General features: G+C 28.9%; 2 protein-coding genes across 7 annotated transcripts in view; one reads left to right on the top strand and one right to left on the bottom strand.

The window, feature by feature from the left end:
* Positions 1–50: 50 nt before the first annotated feature.
* Positions 51–6,238, top strand: LOC124950648 (glycogen [starch] synthase). Of its 2 annotated transcripts, none has more exons than XM_047497620.1 (12): positions 51–857; positions 1,716–1,874; positions 1,983–2,167; positions 2,530–2,726; positions 2,821–3,013; positions 3,077–3,339; positions 3,446–3,656; positions 3,726–3,862; positions 4,220–4,352; positions 4,432–4,818; positions 4,930–5,139; positions 5,256–6,238. In XM_047497620.1, exons 2-12 carry the CDS (start codon positions 1,736–1,738, stop codon positions 5,283–5,285), a joined length of 2,085 nt encoding a protein of 694 aa, XP_047353576.1. In that variant the 5' UTR covers positions 51–857; positions 1,716–1,735; the 3' UTR covers positions 5,286–6,238. The 2 variants fall into 2 exon arrangements, with proteins under 2 accessions (XP_047353576.1, XP_047353575.1); XM_047497619.1 differs by having other exon boundaries at positions 52–1,058.
* Positions 6,239–7,722: 1,484 nt separating this feature from the next.
* Positions 7,723–20,319, bottom strand: part of LOC124950647 — a 120,969-nt gene continuing 108,372 nt past the window's right edge. For 3 of the 5 annotated variants that reach the window (XM_047497614.1, XM_047497616.1, XM_047497615.1), the window contains exons 10-25: positions 20,154–20,319; positions 19,791–20,001; positions 19,266–19,515; positions 18,627–19,083; positions 18,355–18,423; positions 17,917–18,030; positions 17,245–17,414; positions 16,860–17,150; positions 16,611–16,764; positions 14,016–16,506; positions 12,766–12,900; positions 12,359–12,507; positions 12,052–12,256; positions 11,780–11,906; positions 11,424–11,617; positions 7,723–10,102 (exon numbers count right to left, since the gene is read on the bottom strand). The exon at positions 20,154–20,319 is cut by the window's right edge and continues 159 nt beyond it. In XM_047497614.1, the coding sequence (XP_047353570.1) occupies positions 9,723–10,102; positions 11,424–11,617; positions 11,780–11,906; positions 12,052–12,256; positions 12,359–12,507; positions 12,766–12,900; positions 14,016–16,506; positions 16,611–16,764; positions 16,860–17,150; positions 17,245–17,414; positions 17,917–18,030; positions 18,355–18,423; positions 18,627–19,083; positions 19,266–19,515; positions 19,791–20,001; positions 20,154–20,319 (5,563 nt within the window). In that variant the 3' untranslated portion in view covers positions 7,723–9,722. Of the gene's footprint in view, positions 10,103–11,057; positions 11,149–11,423; positions 11,618–11,779; positions 11,907–12,051; positions 12,257–12,358; positions 12,508–12,765; positions 12,901–14,015; positions 16,507–16,610; positions 16,765–16,859; positions 17,151–17,244; positions 17,415–17,916; positions 18,031–18,354; positions 18,424–18,626; positions 19,084–19,265; positions 19,516–19,790; positions 20,002–20,153 lie in introns of all 5 variants that reach the window. The other 2 variants (XM_047497618.1, XM_047497617.1) reach the window with 2 other exon arrangements.

Below are 20,319 nucleotides of genomic sequence, written 5' to 3'. Positions count from 1 at the left end.
ATATATATATATATTGCATTTTATACTGATAACATTTAACGCGTATAAATATTAAAATTCACCTCGAAATCTTATCATAGATTAAAAATATGTATAAACTACGCAATTACCAATTATTTATTATACTTCCGAAATCCAATCAGTTTACTTTTATCTTATGCGTTTAAAAAAAGAAAAAAAAAGAAAAAAAAAGAAAAAAAAAGAAAAAGAAAAAAAATCATCTTATCGCCAATCGACGTATGAAGAATTTACATAATATTATTTCAACGACATCTATAACGTAATCTATCGTTCACAGAGAAAAACAAAAATTAAAAAAAGAAGTTAACTAAGAAAAACTAAAAAGAATGAAAAAAAAGAAAAAAAAAAGTAGTAAACGTACGTAATACTTGAGAAATCAAACAAACAATTCCGACATCGCACAGATTCATTCGTAAACAACGTTCGTCGTTTTAATTAATGAATTATAATTTATATATATATATATATATACCACGTCCATGTGCGTTGTAAAGGGATAAAAAAAAAAAAAAAAAATGAAAAAGGAAGAAGAAAAAAAAAGAGGAAAAAAAAGATAAAAAAAAAAAAAAAAAAAAAAAAAAAAAAAAAGAAATGAAATGCAATTAACATTTGGCGCTAAATTTAGTCGTTTGAATTTTCAAGGGCGCAGCTTAGCGTCACATCTCACTCTCATCATAATCCTAAGATAGCACGTAGATACTTTCTACTATACCTATAAAGAATTTCGTAACGTTCGAAATATGATTACAAACGATTCAGTCGTTCGAAAATTAAACCGGGAGTGATTTTGTGCCATCTATTCGTCACGGAAGAGACCCAAGTGAGATCATGTTATCGTACGTTCGCCGTTATTCATCTGCCTAAAGTACCGACGATCTTCAAGCCAAGCCCTTGTGACCTTTCCGTAGTCCGTGGTGACCTTCAAACGAATTCAAGCGTGGAAATCTGCGGCTCGTCGTCTGTCTGACTGAGCTGCGAGTGATAGAAAACAAATTTTTTTTCAACACTCGTGACGAAGGAGGAGAGACGATCGAGCGGTAAGAAATCTAACGAATTTTAAACGTATATTTTAATTATTTTATTTCAATTCCTTAAAGATTTTTTGTCTCAAGTGTTTCTATACCGGTCTAATTTTTCTATTGTCATTGACCTTTGAACTTCATAGCCGATACCAAAACGAATGCGTATTTTTTTTTTTTTTTTTTAAATAAACTTTCACTTTTTTCTTTTTCCTTTAATATGAATCTCATTCATAATTGAATATATTGATTCTATGATGAATGAAACATTCGGGAAATAAAGTCGATACAGGTTTCTTGTTTTTCTTTCGGTTTTAAATAATATACCGTTTTGTCACGTGTGTGCATAATGTTCGAATGATTTTAAACTATTATAAGATATTTCAATATCTTATTTCGTTAATTTTATTTCTTTAAACGGTATTTTATTGTTTTCAATTATCTATCAGAGTTTAATAATAATTTCAATGGTTTATTTGTGTTGTGTAAATTGGAGAGAAATAAAATGATAATAAAAATAAATAAATAACAAATTGTTAATTATAGCTTTTGTAGACGTGTGAATTATAAAATAATACAAGTTGAAGAAATGAATGAATGAAAATGAATGGATAAAGGTTTAATATAGAAAAAGAATGTTAAATATATTAAATGGATCATTATTTTAAATTGTAGATCAAAAATAAACTAGCAAAATGTCCAAAGAACGTGCTTCCAGAAGATTTTACCGTGTAGACAGTAGCAATGATTTATTAGAATTTATGGATCGTGGCTATACAGCTCAACATGAAAATCGTTGGAATTTTGAAGTTGCATGGGAGGTCGCCAATAAAGGTACAATTAATTATAATAAACACTAGTATATATAATAGTATATACTATTTGATAAATAAGTTTGATAAGTTTCACTTTTATATTGTTATATATATTTCTATATTTTAGTTGGTGGTATATACACAGTAATACGGTCTAAAGCTTATGTATCTACTGAAGAAATGGGTGATCAATATTGTCTTATTGGACCGTACAAAGAACTTACAGCAAGAACTGAAGTCGAAGAGGCTGATTTTCCTCATCATAATCCATTGAATCAAGCAGTACAAATTCTACGTGATCAAGGATTTAAAGTAAGTGTTAATTGTACGTTTTAACAAATTCTAAATATTCTACAATAATTATTAGATATAAAAGAAATTATTAAAATGTGTTAACAACGAGTTGAACATTGTACAAGAATAAAATACATTGTTGGATTGATTAGTATTAGTTAAAGACACATGTGCGTAGTTATGAATTGGCTACATTTCAAAGGCTACAAATATAAATCAAGGACGTATAGTTATGTATTATATATAAGAGTTCTTTTAATAATAGTTCAATGTATTTAACTAGAATTGTTTGGTTTAATTGTTTATTACTATAGATTTGTGTATAGTGATTGTGTCCTCTAGGATACTTCAATTATTTTAATATATAAACTTTTATTGAGGTTGTAACTGGAACATGGCTAGTTGATGGAAATCCTCAAATAATTTTATTTGATATTGGAAGTGCAGCATGGAAATTAGATGAATATAAACAAGAAATGTGGAATACATGCAATCTTGGTATTCCTCATTTAGATATTGAAGCAAATGATGCAGTAATTCTTGGATATTTAGTTTGTCAATTTATCTCTGAATTCAGGTAAAACATATGATTTAATATATTTATCCTTTAATCAGATAAGTAATTTTTATATTAAGATTTAGATTTTTATATCGTATCTAAAATGTTTCAGAAAAGCAGCAGAACAATATTCTGTTATTCCACCACGAGTAGTCGTACATTGTCATGAATGGCAGGCAGGTGTTGGTTTAATCGCATTAAGAACAAGACACGTTGATGTTGCAACTGTCTTTACAACACATGCTACACTCCTTGGAAGATACTTATGCGCAGGAAAGACTGATTTTTACAACAATTTAGATAAGGTAATTTATATAATATTTTTATATTGTCAGATAAATTGAATTATATATCTACTTCATTTACAGTTCAGTGTAGATGAAGAAGCCGGGAAGCGCCAAATTTATCATAGATATTGTATGGAACGAGCAGCTACACATTTAGCACATACATTTACAACAGTATCGGATATTACAGGATTCGAAGCTGAACATTTACTCAAACGCAAACCTGATATTATTACACCAAATGGATTGAATGTTAAAAAGTTCGCAGCACTACATGAATTTCAAAATTTACATGCCGTCAGCAAAGAGAAAATACACGAATTTGTACGGGGCCATTTTTATGGGTACATATTATTTGTTTGAATCGTTAACAACGTTGGATTATTTATTTTATACTTTTATGATTTATATCCTTTTTTTTCTTTTTTTTTTCTTTTTTTTGTTTTTCAGGCATTATGATTTTGACTTGGACAAAACTTTATACTTTTTTATCGCAGGCCGTTATGAGTTTGGAAATAAAGGAGCTGATATTTTCATAGAAGCTTTAGCAAGATTAAATCATTATTTAAAGACGTCAAGACCTGATATTACTGTAGTTGCATTTCTTATTTTTCCAGCGCGTACTAATAATTTTAATGTAGAATCATTACGTGGTCATGCCGTAAGTAAGACTTATTACATTATAATATAATTTATAAAATCGAATGACCATTATTGTTCTTATTACTAGGTAACCAAAGCACTAAGGGATACAATTACTGATATACAACATAAAATGGGTAAAAGAATGTATGAATTATGTTTGTCGGGTCGTATGCCAGATGCAGAAGATCTTCTTTTAAAAGATGATATTATTAAAATAAAAAGGTATACGATATTAAAATGAATATGTATATTGATATCATATTGTAGTCCGTTCAATGAGATGAGTCAGAGGATGTAACATATATATATATATATATATATATACGTGACAGGAACATGACTGGGTCAGGAGTATATATTTATTACCTTAGGATAGTTTTTAGGAAGTTGAAACAAGTATTAACAATAACTTATTAAAATATACTCTTAAATTCAATAATTAATTATCACTTCACAGCCAATAATTATATGTATCTGTTATGTTGTCTTAGCAAATCAATGTTTCGTTTACGTTTCTCAACTCGTCTCATTGAATCGATTTTATTGACATACTTGTTATATACGATATCTTTGTCTCAGATGTTTGTATGCTCTACAAAGAAATGGATTACCACCTGTTACCACACATAATGTTGTAGACGATTGGAATGATCCAGTCTTAAATTCCATTAGAAGATGTAATCTTTTCAATACAGTTAATGATAGAGTGAAGGTAATTGATAAAAAAAAAAAAAAAAAAAAAGGAAAAAAGATAACAAAACTAATAATTCGTCATTTTTTCTTTTTCACAGATGGTATTCCATCCAGAATTTTTATCATCAACAAATCCATTGTTTGGATTAGATTATGAAGAATTCGTTCGTGGTTGTCATTTAGGAGTATTTCCATCTTATTACGAACCATGGGGATATACTCCCGCTGAATGTACTGTTATGGGCATTCCTAGTATAACTACTAATTTATCTGGATTTGGATGTTTTATGCAAGAGCATATAGCCGATCCAATGAGTTATGGTATTTATATCGTAGATCGAAGATTTATTAGTTTGGAAAATAGCGTTCAACAGCTTGCACAATATATGTTCGATTTTGCTCGACTTAGTCGAAGACAACGTATAATTCAAAGAAATCGTACCGAGAGATTGAGCGATCTTCTTGATTGGAGGAATCTTGGTATCGTAAGTTAATTGATTATTTTATATTTTTTTTTTTTTTTTTTTTTATTATATATGAATATCGTTAAATATTAAATGTAATATAATTCATAATTATATTGTTCATAATTATAGTACTATCGTCAAGCTAGAATAAAGGCATTGACAACTGTTTATCCTGAGCTTGCATCAGAGTATGCAGAGGGTGGTGTAGGCAGATTTAGTTATCCAAGACCGATTAGTGAACCACCTTCACCATCATCTTCAAGACATACTACTCCTGCAGCCTCTGTCCATGGTTCTGATGAGGAGGACGAGGAGGATGAAGTAGATGAAGAAAAGGAGGTAAAGTCTTAAAATATATTACTCTTCAAAACTTTTCATATATTTTTAAATGCAATATGTAATTATTATTATTATTATTATTATTATTATTATTATTATCGATTTTTTTTTTATAGCTGGAAGAATTACGCTCAATGGGAAAGTGAAACTGAAAGCTACGATAGAATTTTATGCTGAATTTATGTGCATTCGAATATATATAATATAATTTATGAAATTTTTATTAATAGAAATGCCAAAATATTAATTATTATACTAATTTTATAGGGAGCATCATTGCCTCATTCCAATTATGTTATTAATTTTTGTTTTCTTTTGTCATTGCCATTTACAGCATGCAAAAGATACAATGATGAAAACAAGGATAAATGAAATATTGTTTTAAATTGAATCATAAATAGTGATTTTTACTAACTTAAAAAACAAAAAAAAATAGTTTTAATTTTTGTGGACAATAATCTTATTTATTAGATTGCAATATAATTTTTGTCGTATTCTTTTGATAAAATTAAAGTTTATACAATTTGTAATATTTTGGCCATTATTATCTATAACTGTTTTCGTTTAATTGGCATCAAAAACAATTTTATCTTTTTACGAATGAAATACGACAGAAATTACACAACCATCTAATATTATCTATGTAAATGTCGTCAACTGATGATCATATAGAAAATTTCCCAAGAAATACTTGTCATTAACTATTATATAAAATTGTCCTAACGTCTGATTTGAATGAATACTCGTAATCGCTGTTAACTATCTAAGTATATACATACGTTATATCAGCAAACCTTATTTTGCTATATTACTACTACTACCGTTACATACTCTCAGTCTCAATAATTCTGATTAATAGTTTTTATTATCATATTAATTACAAAGTTAATGGTTTTAAAAAAACTGATATTTATCTCAAAATTTATTACACGTTAAATAAAATTATTACTATTATAATAATTTAATATTTTAATAAGATTTAATAAAATTAATTATTATTAGATAATATATTGTTGCTGTATAGGAAAATTATATATTTATCAGAATTGGCACTTGAATAAAATCTCTCTAATTTTCGTCATTAAATTTTTGTCTGTCACTATATATTTTTTTCTTTTTTTTTTTTTTTTCTTCATATCAAGCTTTTATCTAATAACATATATAATTTATAATGTTATAAATATAGTTCATATCCTTCTTTAAAGAAACAATGAATGGAATTCGATAGAAAAAAAAAAAAAAAAAAAGAAAAAAAAAAATAAAAAGAAAAAATTACGATGATAAAGTAGAACAAATTAATAGAACATTAACATTTTAGATAATACACATTATTATATTATTAATTATTAATATAATATACAAAATGAAATGCTAAAAGATATTTATGAAGAATTGTTACATTTGGCATCTATATTTTTTTATGAAGTCATTTACTACTTACGGAGCTCAAATAAATATGTACATTTAAAAAAAAAATGGATAACCTATTATATATTCCATAATCGTATAACTTAATACAACGCACGTAATATACAAAGCCACTGTAATTTTTAATTATGAAATGTCATTGTAGATGATATTAATGTAGCATGAAAGTGATAATTTGGAATGAGAATATGTTCTTACATGAGTTTAATTAAATACATTTAGATGCATAATGAGATTCAGTACTTTGTTGTTCAAATTGCATATGTTTATCTCTTTCTATACTCATGTTCATTTTCTAGCAATACATATTACAAAAATGCTGATACCAGTTAAAAAATTTTACATATACTAGAGAGTTTGTTGCTCGTATGTGGTTATTTCTTTTTTCTTTTTTCTTTTTTTTTTTTTTTTTTTTTTTTATATTATTATCTTTTTTCTTTTTTTTTTGTTTTTAATTATTTTCAGGAATATAAATCTTTTTTCGTAAACATTTTGTTTTCTATATCTGTTGATTATTTTTTAATCTTTACATTATTAATTATTAAATCTCACAGAAATAAATAATTATAATTTCATGTAAAACTAATAAGGATTGATTAGCAGTGATGTTACCAAAGAAAATTGATTATATATATAAAATATTTTTAAATAGTATTCTTTCATATAATATTAAAAGCAGCACATTATATAGGAATCTGTGTTTTTAATGTGTATTGCTGAATGAGATTTGTTAACCTAAATGGCACTTTTTATACATTACATACAATGTGAGAATGTTATAATAAACAAGAAAGAACTTACAATGTAACAAAACAAAAAAAAAAAAAAAAACAGATTGCATTTTTCTGCAAATGTTAAAATCGTTAAATATTATACATTTCAGATGTATTATTCCACAGTACAATTCCGTCCGTTCGAGAATATGATTGATTAAATATTATAATCGTGCATCAATTATTATTCAATATTGCAGGCTTCGCAGCAAAGTTTTTTTTTTTTAGCCTTTCGAAATTCAACTTCTACTACTCACACATACATACATACTCATATATAGACGACGTCTAATTTATCGAACTACATACAGAAATTGTACGAAATTTTACACAAGGAAATGCAAACATATTTGTTTTTCTTTGTGATTTTGTCTGTATCTTGTTTTGTCCTTTTTTCTTCTTTTTTTTTCTTTTTTTTTTTTAATTTTTTTGTTTTTTTTTTGTTTTTTTTTTTTTTTTTCATAAAATATTCTTATTAAAATAATTCCCAAAGATATTTGCAGAAGACTTCAATTTCTATGAATTTTTCGAAAATAACAAATGTATGGATTAAAAAATAATATTCTAGACGGACTAATGCATTTTAGAAAATTATATGTGTGAAGTACAATAATGTATTTTTAATCTCTCTGCCAGTTTTACGATTGAAAATATATAATATGTATATTTTATTGTTTTAGTAGAAGTCTTCTACTATTCTTTGCATATCTTTTATATTCATGTATAAGATATTCGAACAAGGTACAATAATATTCTAACTATAGTTTGCAGGTCCTTATGATTTTATAATTGTGATGTCATTGATAAAAAATTTTGGACAATATCATTGCCAAATTCTAATTGAAATTTATGATGTTTTGGAACTGTGAGAAGTACTCTTAGGAATAATATGTTTACGTGGAAAAATATGCAAGTATAGGTCAATTCCTATGACAAAATATGCCATTATTATAAGGTAACATCAAATTGGTAGTTCGTGCAAATATCGATTGTGAATTTCAATCAGTTTTACAAATCAAAGTAAAAAATATTTCTCCCGGTTCTTTGTACAATTTTATATTAACAACAACTAAAAACTTTTTTCCTATTTTCGACAAAAAAAGTATTAACAATGCGTAAACATTTAAAAGAAAGAAAATTTCAATAATTATAAATAACGTTATTTGAAATATATAATCATATATTTGCACCCTACATTTTTCTATATCTGGAAAAGCCTGGTTATACTTCTTAATATAGTATTTTAGTAACTAGGCGCTTTCTTATTCTGGCAAGTTTATATACTGTATATTATTATTATTATTATTTTTTTTTTTTTATTAATGGACTGTCTAAAAGCTTTTTAAACATTTAGGAGGGGAAAAGAATTTCCCTTTTTACCATAGGTACAGACAACCCCTTTGGTTACATAACAAGAATACTAATATTACGTTATAATACCATTCAATATTTGATAAATATACATATATGTATGTTTGTTGTGGATACTATACTAATAGTCTTTAGTTAATTGGCATTTCCCGGCATATGGCCTCAAGATAAAATACGCACAAATTCGACACATTTGATTTTATAAATAGGATAAATAAATGTCCTAAAGTTATACCATATGACATTACTTGGAGTTTATCTGGTTATTTTCACACGTTCCTTCCTCAGCATATTTATCATCAAATTGTATTGATTAATAACAAGTACTACATTGAACGACGTTGAAGATTTCCTCATCTCCAAGTGCGAACCATTATAGTGCTTAAGAATTAGTCAAAAATAATATATTTTGTGCTATGAAGTTCTTTTTTTCTTCCTTTTTCCTTTTTTTTTTCCTTCTTCTTATTTTTTTTTTCTAATGATACTGTTCAGCAGTTATACATGTTATAATTCCTATCAAGTCCCAAGGCTTCATTGCTGACAGTTCAATCTGCTTTTTAAGAACTAAGTTTATATTAAATTCATTCAAAAAGTACTCACAAAGAATGCAATGTACTACTATGACAAATTGAAAAGGAACATATGCGTGCTTACGATATGCACTTAGGATCTTGGCAACTGAAATACCGAAGTCCCTCTCTTTTATTTATTCATTTTCATTTTCATTTTCATTTTCATTTTCATTTTCATTTTCATTTTCATTTTCACTTTCTCTTTCTTATATTTTTCCTTTCCTTTAGAAAAACAAAACAAAATATCCATATCCTGCACTTAGGAATGTGATCTAATATTATTATTATTATTATTATTATTATTATTATTATTATTATCGCCGAGAAAATACTTATTCACTCATCACAAACGTACGTGCTTTGAACATGAATACGTTATCCATTTGCATATTAATCCAATTTATCATCAGATGGACGGATTTTCTTTTCTTCTTTTTTTTTATGTATGGCTCGATTGTGTCCCTCCCATCCTTTGTTGCATCATATTTAAGAGTAATTCTGAATATTGTTGCATCATGTTCACTACCTTCCCTTGATCTTGGCCTGCAAGTAATTCTTGAAACTTCGCGGTAACTTCGTTCGGGGCAACATTATTACTAGTTTCATCGTTATGATTTTCAACGCCTGCCACAACTAGTCGTAATGTACGCATTGTTTCATTGACAGAAGATTCTAGACCACGTAACATTGTATCCCTATCGATGGTCGTTCTTGATGGATCATCCTCATTGTCTATAGTTAAACGTTTGTACAGTTGTACAACGTTATCTGCTGTTCGCGTAAGCTCATCCGCAATTGTATTGCACAGTTGAGTTGACACTGCAAAGACGATGTCATGGCATTAAAAAAAATTTTTTTTTCCCATGAAACTATTGAAATACGCATTCACTTTTTCTTTTTCTTTTCTCTCTTTTTTTTTTTTTTTTTTTCCTTCTTTTTATTAAGATAAATGTTACATTTGTTTTTTGAAATATTATCAAATAATATCATGAATATAATTTTACTTATAGACACGATAAGATTTCAAATGTAACATTTATCTTCTTTCATATTTAAACACAGTAAATAGCAGCATCGTGCAACGTGCGGGTATATATTTGCTTCTAAAATCCGTATGAGACCATGCTATTATGATTGATACCTACAAATATGGAAAATGACTTTTTTTTTTTTTTTTTTTTTTAAAGGAGGTCTCCATTATTCAACATCTTCGTCAATTGTTTTCTATGTAATGATCTAATTTGTAATAAACATTAATATGATTATTTATGATTTATTCGTTGCATAACAAGGAGGAACGATGGAATTTATTTTAAATTAAGAAACGTAAGAGGGGGGGAAACGCTATTCGTATTACATATACAATATTATAAGCTGAAATATTTATAATAAAATATGAAATAAGTTTTTGAATAATGATCTGAAATCGATTGAATTTTATGATGGATGAACAAATTTGATAATGATGTAATACTAAACTAATATATGAAAATAGGTCAAAGGTGAAGCTATTTTTATGAGAGAAGAAATAAATATAATAGGTGGTAACATTCTTTCAATCAAATATAGATCTTCGTAATTTTTAAATAAGCCTCTATGGACGCTAACATGATTAGCAAATATCATTAGAAAATTTAAACGGAAGATGTAGCAATTATATATACAGCAATCTGGACACTGGATTCTAATTTGTACTATGTTTGGATGTGACTTTGACGATATAAAAAAATTTTTTTTTTTTATTATTTTTTTTTGTCATAGCATGATCACTTACAAATTTTGAATACACTCATAGATTTATTATTTTCACAGGACAGCATTCTCAATAGAAGTCTTTAGTTTACCTAATGCTTTATCCGTGCCTACTGTAAGAGTAAAATTTATATTAGATTGAAGTATATAATATTTATTGAAAGATTTTTTTTTTTTTTTCTTTTTAATATGAAATACCAATTAATGTGTCCGGATTTGTAGCCACACCAAATTTTAGTAACATGAAAAATTTACAAACAATACTTTCAATAATTCCCTGCAATCTTGCATGCTAAGACGATTGAGAAAGATGATTTAATCATGATAGTGATTTATGAATACAAGTACTGACATAATTATTTGTAATGTAAGCTAGTGTAATACTTACATTCGGCACTGGCTACATCAATGGCACGGTCTGTATCTTTAACAGGTAATTCTTGAGGGCTTGGTTCTAATTGATTTCTGTTTGGTACTGATAACCTTGCACCACTTTGACCAATTATGTTTCCACTGCCTCGACCATTTGTTATTAGACCAGATGACCCAGATCTTCTAACGGCAGTACCAGGAAGGCATAAACTATAAAATTATTATTATTATTATTATTATTATTATTATTATTATTATTATTATTATTATTATTATTATATATATATGTATTTGTATATGACAGAATGTTAACATATATGACACATGTGAATTTCTATAAAATAATTTTTTGACAATATAATTATTATTTACCTGGCTGAGGAATGATCGATACTGATACTTCTAGGTCTTGGAGGTAGAGCTGGCTTGACACCATTTCCATTAGATGAAGTATCTTCTGAACTTGAATCTTCTTGATTACCAACTTGACTTAGATTTACTATTGTTGTATATATATATATGTATATATATAAAAAAAGGAATGTTATGAGTTTCTAGGATTTCAAATGGAAAGGATTTTTATAAAAAGAAAAAAAAGAAAAAAAAAAGAAAAAAAAAAGAAAAGAAACAAAATTTGTAATTACCGCTAGAGTAAGCTCCCTGCATACCCCGTCGCCTTAGAATAGAAGGAAGATTATTACTGGATGAGGAATTCGATTTAATCTGATGATTGATCTTATTTTGTGAACTAATCGTTGGCCTCATTAAGCCGCTCATTCTATTATTTCCAGTTTGATTGTTCCATCCTCTTCCTCCTACTGATACACCAGCATCAGATTCTGAATCACTCTGTTAATAAAATGAACAGACATTTACGTTAATAAAAATTTGATATGTTGATCATTTACTATTCTATCATAATTTAATTATAAATTTAATAATGTATGATACCTGATTTAATACACCGACGCTACTACTTCTTGTCATGTGATTTGAATGATTTTTCGTGGTTGAATGTCTTAACTGATTGCCAATATTTATATTCCCAGAATTACCTCTTGACGATGTACTAATATTTTTAGTATTTACTTTTCCTGAAACTATTTTGTTCAATTAAAATGAATATAAATATATAGACAAATACTTTTATTTCTATCAAATAAAATACATCTATACTAATTAATAATACACTTATTATATAGAATTGGATTAAAAAAAAAAAGAAACAAAAAAGAAAAAATGAAAGTACAAAAAGAGACAAAAAAAGAAAAAAAAAAAAAAAGGAAAAAATGATCATCATTCATTTAATTATCGAAGCATGTAAAATTAAAATAAAATATGTTGCATGAAAGGAATACCTTGTACAGGACCATGCAGTAATCTATTTGATGGGCTGACAGAAAGATCACTTAATGAACAGGCACGTCTCATGCCACTCCCCTCTTCTTCACTGTCAATAACTTTTGACGAGATTCGCCCCCCATTACTGCCAACTGTTGACAATGCACACACACATGCACTAAACTACATTTTAACACAACGCAAATGTAATTTTATAATAAATATAAATGCTTATCTTTTATTTTTTGACATGTGTATCATATAAACACATATATATATATATATATATATATATATATATATATATTTATATATATATATATATATATATATATATATATATATATATATATATATATTTATTCTTTTCTTGTTTTTTCATTTATCCAACTAAAAGATAAATATTATATAAAATAATGAAATAAAATGAAAAGAAAAAAAGAAAATTTATATAAAATATGTATGATATTAATGAAATTAATATACATTATTTTGTGATAAGGCAGATATGGGATGAAAATAGGAAAGCAGGATGAATTATATAAAAAGGATGATAAAACATGCCGCAATTTAACAAGTCATTCCGAAAGAAGTAAAAACTGGAAATATATACACATATGAAGCCATAACTTTGTAAATAAAGGCATTCAAACTGAAAAGTAATTGCTGTCTTTGTGAAAACGAGTCTTCTAATTAAATGTTTAAAATATATTTATATGTATATGTATAAACATAGACAATAGCATTTTCTCAAGCAATTAATTTATATGTATACATTGTTTTTTAATTGTACATCATTTTATTGCATTCATATCGAAAAGCTAAAAAAAATGTAATAGACGAATATTATTTTTTTTTTTTTTGTATGCATTATTATATTATTACTGTAATATGCGTGATAATTATCTATGCAATTTTATATGCGACTGTCAATGTTACTCTGTGGTGTATTATTGTAAATCGTTTACTTTGATCTTACTTTTTTTATGCATAGATGTATTTATTATTTGCGTATATATCGTGCTTGCCTGACTAACGAAGGTGTCTATTATAAGCAAAAAAAAAAAAAAAAAAAACATACACACGCTATTTTAATACGATTCAATGAAAACGGTAATGAGAAGAAAGTTCAAACATATATATATATATATGAGCTATATTACATATACATATACATATACATATATATATATATATCACGTCTAAATTTGTTTCATAAGTTCTACGTATATTAATTACTTGCTATTTTGGACTCCACTTTAAGTACCTGCATAAAGATGTTTCGTGGGAATAGTTGCTTGATTAATAGTGGGCAAAGTTTTTGTCCACTTCATGTGACTCTGACATCGTGACGCAGGTGGCCACATCCGTTTAGGGGAATTCGTGCAACTCGATGCTGACGTAGAGGAACCACTTTCCATCAATGATTTATCCATCGTTGATATATCGGCGCAATCGCTATCCTCGCCACCGGAATGAATACGTATATCACGTCTAATAGTGCAATATCTACTGTCACGTTCGGCCTCAAGCTTGGCAAAGTTTTCACTTGTTTCGGGACAATGAGTTAAACGCAAACATTTTTCCTTCATGAAGTATTGCTCCCTTCTAACTAAATTCTCAAATTCTTTGGATAATAATTTAACGGTTCCTTCTATGGCACGTGTTATCCTAACGTCAACGCTAGCATCCAAATTATCAATGCGCGCGTTCGTTGATTGTAAATTGGAATTATTTGATTCGAGTTGGGTTCCACGTAAATCGATAGATGATGTAACATTGGGTTCTAAAGAGTCATAAGTTTCCATTGTATCCTTCGTTGGTATTTGATTTTCAAAAGAACATATGTTGTCCCTATCGTGACTAGCATTATCTTCCTCGTTGGACATTATACGAGAAGATTCATTAACGTTTTGTCGTTTGTATCTATCCAAAGTATTTTCAGGATTGTACGGTGGTATTCCTTCTATGTTTATCTTCTTATCTGTTAAACGCGTTTGTTGATTGAAAAATATGTTTCTATCATTCGTTTCGTCGTTCGTAGCTTGCAATGAATATTTAGCGGATTGTAAAAATTCTTCGAATCTTTTTGAATTGGCATCGCCGTCCTTTCGATTTTGTTTAGAAGAATCCTCGTCGTTTCTTGTTTTATAACTTAAATGAGATAAGTTGGCGGGTAAAGTCGCGGAATAATTAATCGGTTCGATGTTTTGTATTGTCGATTGTGACGACGACGAATCCATATTATATTTATTCCATGCTGGTCTTGCTCTGTTACGCATACTTTGGGTTCGCGATGAATTTCTCTTTGGTTTTGGTGGTTTATGCGCCACGAAGTCATTTAATATCAGCATTGAATGTGGCTCCTTTGGTACCTTTAAACTGTTGCTTCTTGAGATTGTATCGGAATTGGCCATTATTCTAATATCCGAATTTTTCTCATTATCATTGTCAAAATTGAATTCATAATATATACACGTAGCCGGTTGTGCGTTATCCTCGCTAAAATTAATATCATTTTTAGCTTTACACATTCTTGTATCTTGAAGGGATTTTGATCTAAATACAGCCCTGCACAAAGTGGTATCATCCGTCGATGTTTGTGTATTGTTTGTAGTTTCGATTTCGTTGTTAGGATTTCCACTGTACGTTTCGGAATTTTGTCGTTTTCTTTTGTAATGTGAATCAAATAACATTTCTAACGGTGCCGATTTAACCAACGAATCCGAGTCATCCGTTAAAACGCTTTCTGTACTTCTATGATCAACGTTCTTCTGTAATGGAAACATTTGATAATCCGATTCGTCAGTTAATATGCTCTCCTGACTTCTTCCAACTTGTGTTTTACGTTTCGATAAGAAAAAACTTGCGCTTGAGTGCCTGTCATGATCGTAGTTATTACAATCCAATATTTCAGCGCTACCTTTTGAAAATGATTCGACCGAAGCATCCGACAATATACTTTCTTGCGAACCTGTTAAAATCCTCCTTTGATAAGCCTGATAATTTGGATAACTTTTATTATCTACATGACTACTACTGTCCATATGTATGTTAATTTGATAATCGCTAACGCAACGTCGCGGTGGATTTTTGAAATCGCCTTCCAATGAATCATCGCTGAAATTTCCATTACCATCGTCACCGTCGTCAATCGTTTGCTTCAAATTTTCAATATTACGTTCATTCATTGCTGGCAAACTCTCAAACGACTTTGCCAGATTTTCCATTTCTTCCTCGTTATCGTCGAGACCGATAAAATAACTACAGGATCTTCTCTTTTGTGCGAATCTTGCGAAACGACTAACGTTTTTCTTACAATGTTCCTTCAACAGTTTTAATTCCTCGCATACAGGAGAATCGGGTAATGATTGATTGGGCTTATTCAATGACAGCTTATACTTTTCAGTTTTCTTTAATGTAAGTGTTAGTGGACGGTTAAGAGATGGTATTGTCTTTTCACTTACACACGATGTTGTTTTATTATTATCATTATTTAAGCTGCACTGTTCATTTGACATATCTGATTTAGACAAAGCATTCCCAACACCTTGGACTTTGTTAATGAGTTGTTGCGGTTTAAACGCGGGTTTTGGATTTGGCATAGGTTTGCAAGGATTAATTGGCTTTGAAAATTTGTTTTGTTCACCCAATTTGTTACCTGTGTTAAGTCTACTTGAACGATGATGTTTCTCTGGTATATGGCTGCTTAAATCAGAAATGCTCTGGCTGCTTTTTAAGGATGACCTGTATCCGACCTTTAAAAACAGAATATAACATTGTCAACGAATTTATCATATTTAAATAACAAAAAAAAAAAAAAAAAAAAAAAAAAAAAATAGAAAAAATTATATAATCTTACGCTTTGCAGCTTTCTTCTGGTCTCTTCTATTCTTCTTTGTAATTCCTCTCGTTTCTTAACAATATCCGCATCACCCCTGGCATGTTTCGTTGCATTTACTACCGCTGCATTACGTACTTTGTTGCTATTGTTACTTTCTGAACCATTATTTACCCTAATATATATAATTATGAAAACGAATGCAGTAAGATTATTGTATTTATAAGATCAATGATAATATTTGTTAATTATTATCCGACAAATTATTACCTTCCATGAAACTGAGAACTAATACTGGTTGTTTTTACACGATTTGTTGGTTCTTCGGCGCCGCTAAGAGACTCGAATGCATTTTTTAAATATTTCTCGCGATGACTTTGTTTCGTAATTTGATCGAAACCCTCCGAGCTTGCTTCTGATAACATTGATAATGGATTTCTTTCGGCACTTGGCGTTGACGCTCCACCTTCCGAATCGGAATCATCTTGGCTACCAGATGCAGTTAATTCGCTCGTTCGTCCACTTTCTGTATTTCTTGGCTTTTTCTGCCGCCTTTGAGATCTATGATCGACCGTGATTTAACAAATAGATTTTATTTCAATATGAAATACAATATAAAAATATAATAACGAATTGTCAAACGAATTAAACAAACCTTCGAAGTTCTTCAACGTCCATCGCATTTACTGTAAACTGATTCGATACAGTATCCTCTTGTGGTGGATAATACATTAATCTATGATGTGATTTTTCTGAACCAGTTGTACCATTTTCTCCCTCGGAATAATCTTCTACGTCACCATCATGTTCCGTACTTTCATGATCCTAAATAAAATAATATTAAATAAATGCAAATAATGGTGTGTGTACATGTATATATGTGTTATATATATATATATATATATATATATATATATATGTATGTACATACATACACTATTTTTATCTTATTATTCATAAACGATTGAAGTTAGATTATATCTAATACATAGAGCAATAACGACGAAAAAAAAGGGAAACCAAAAAAAGAAGAAAAAAAAAAAAAGGAAAGAAAAAGAATTAAATAAGTAAATAAAGAAAAAAAAAAAAAAGCTAACGACACACGTATAATGCAAAAGCAATAAAATTATGATAAAAAGAAAAAAAAAAAAAAAAAAAAAAAAAATGTGTTGCTTAGAATAATGACGAAGTATCGTTTATTTTAAAAATATTTTCTTATCGAACGATATCAGTTTTACTTTGACATGGTTATAAAAATTTTATCATAGCTTTTAATCCATGAGTGTGCTGCAGGCACTCGCACGCATCGAGTATAAGCAAGCAATACCTCGAATTTAAAACTCCCAAGACTGCTATCATCAGTGTGATGACGACTTCTTGATTGACGTGTCACTTCCGTGATATTGTTACCTCTAGCAATCGTCACGTTACCACCGATCACCTACGTTGGCCGGTCAAATAAAATGAGGATCAACACAAAAAAAAAAAAAAAAAAAAAGAAGAAGAAGAAGAAGAAAAAGAAAATAAAAAGGTAACATTAATATGTGATAAAGGTAAAATAGAAAAATTATCACGTAAAACGATCAGCAAAGCTAACAATTATAAAATAATTATAACAAATTGTTACCATTGTGAGATTAAATATGACGACGAATGATATTTATGATTCATAATCGTGGATTATTAACATATTCATGCAAAAAAAAAAAAAAAAATGAGAAAAGAGAGATGCATCGTAAATATCGTTAATTTGACTCATTAATACCTGTTTTGTTTCATTGGTTAATTCTCTGTAACTATCTGGACATGGTTGAAATACACTTTCTTCCTCTTCCTAAAATGGAATTATCAAAATGATAATATAAGTTATGATTTTTATTTTGATTAACTTTTATATCTTATTATCATTTTTCTTTCATATAATACATAATAAAACATATATTATTGTATCTTAATAATATTATGTTAAATAATATGTATTAAAATATAAATAAAATATATATATATATATATATATTGTAATCAATGTTAACTAACCCTTTTGAGAATGATAGTATCACGACGATAATCGCTACTGCATTTGGTTTCGGTACCGCTGTCGATAGAACTGTCCTTTGAACCACCACCTCCTCCACCTCCATCAGAATCGACGCTTCCACGAGGAGGAGGAAAGGGTATGACCTCATCGCTATCGTAAACGGATTTGACGGTAATACCGTCACCTTGTTGTACCCTTTGAGCCCATCTTCCTTTCGGTAAATCTACGCTAAGCGGTCGAACGGTCGAACCAACCGTCGTTGTTTCTTCGACGGTCGTCGTATTAATTTGTTTTTTTGCCCAGAGAGGTAATTGACCAACGCTAAATCTATAATCGACACCAACATTTTGAGGGGCAGGATTTGCGTTTGGATCAAGAAATTCTGGTGGCGGTGATCCAAACGTTTCATTATCTAACTGTATTTCAATTCCACTGCCATTGACCTGTGGTGGCCTTCTGTCGTAAACAGAAAGAAAGAAAAAAAAAAAAAATTAACTTGCAACTCTCAAAAAAAAAAAAAAAAAAAAAAAAATGAAGAAAAGAAAAAAAAAATACGCAACGTCGCAATATTTCATTCTTCTGTTGCGTTTACAGAAAAAAAAAAAGAAAAAAAAAGAAAGTGTATATATATATCTTACTTTCCAGCACGCATTGCCTGTTGAGCGAGTCGCGCTTGCATCGTCACAACCATATCGTGAGGCACACGCCAAACAAATATGCAACCGTCACCACTCGCAGAAACGAGGTGACGACAGTCCGAGCTAAAACGCAATCCCGTCACTAATTCTGAATGACCGAGCATGGTTGCCATACATTCACCACTATAATAATCGTAAACACATAATGTCTTGTCTGTACATGAGGTAGCTACGTAAATTCCTGACGAATCTGTAAATATCAGATATATATATATATATATATAATATTTCTACATCATATTATTATATCGAAAAGACAATAAACGAATTATGCAAAATGAAGAAATAAATTTTAATAAATATCTTTCATTCCTTTATATCGTCGCAATGTCATTTATGTTAATCATTGTAAACATTAATTTGCATTATATTCGATAACAACAATTTTTTATTAAATTTTTTTCCTCATTTTTTTTTTTTTTTTTTTTTTTTTTCTTTTAATGGTAAATCCAATGATCTGTTTACCTAAGACAACTTTAATGAGGGATCCATCTTCGCCGACGGATCCTTTGAACGTTTTACTGTGCTTCCCGGTAGTTACATTATAAACCCTAATATTTCTATCTTGGCAGGCAGTTAAAACATGTTTTTGTCCAGAATCCACTTCCATATCGTATAACGTTGTCTTTCCCTGAGCGTTATGACCTCTGGCGAATTGTGGCATTCCGCCTGGTGTCTATAAAAAAAGAAAAAAAAAAAAAAAAGAAAACATAATAATAACACATACACACAACGCTTATCTTCAATCATCTTTATCGAGAATTTTTTTTCCTAAAGCAAAAAGAATAAAAAAAAAAAAATATATATATATATATATATGTATCTTACGGATTGCAATTGCCTAAAGATGATACTCTTGTCAGCCCCGCAAGACACCATTTGTAGCTGATTACTTTGATTAGTTTGATTAAAAAATCTCACGGCGGTAATCGACGAGCTATGATCGTCCAAGGTTTGTGAAAAATTGTAATCCTGATCGACGCTAAATACATGA

The sequence above is a fragment of the Vespa velutina genome, chromosome 7 (assembly GCF_912470025.1).
Source record: "Vespa velutina chromosome 7, iVesVel2.1, whole genome shotgun sequence".
Lineage (NCBI taxonomy): Eukaryota > Metazoa > Arthropoda > Insecta > Hymenoptera > Vespidae > Vespa > Vespa velutina.
This window is presented reverse-complemented; position numbering and strand designations above follow the sequence as displayed.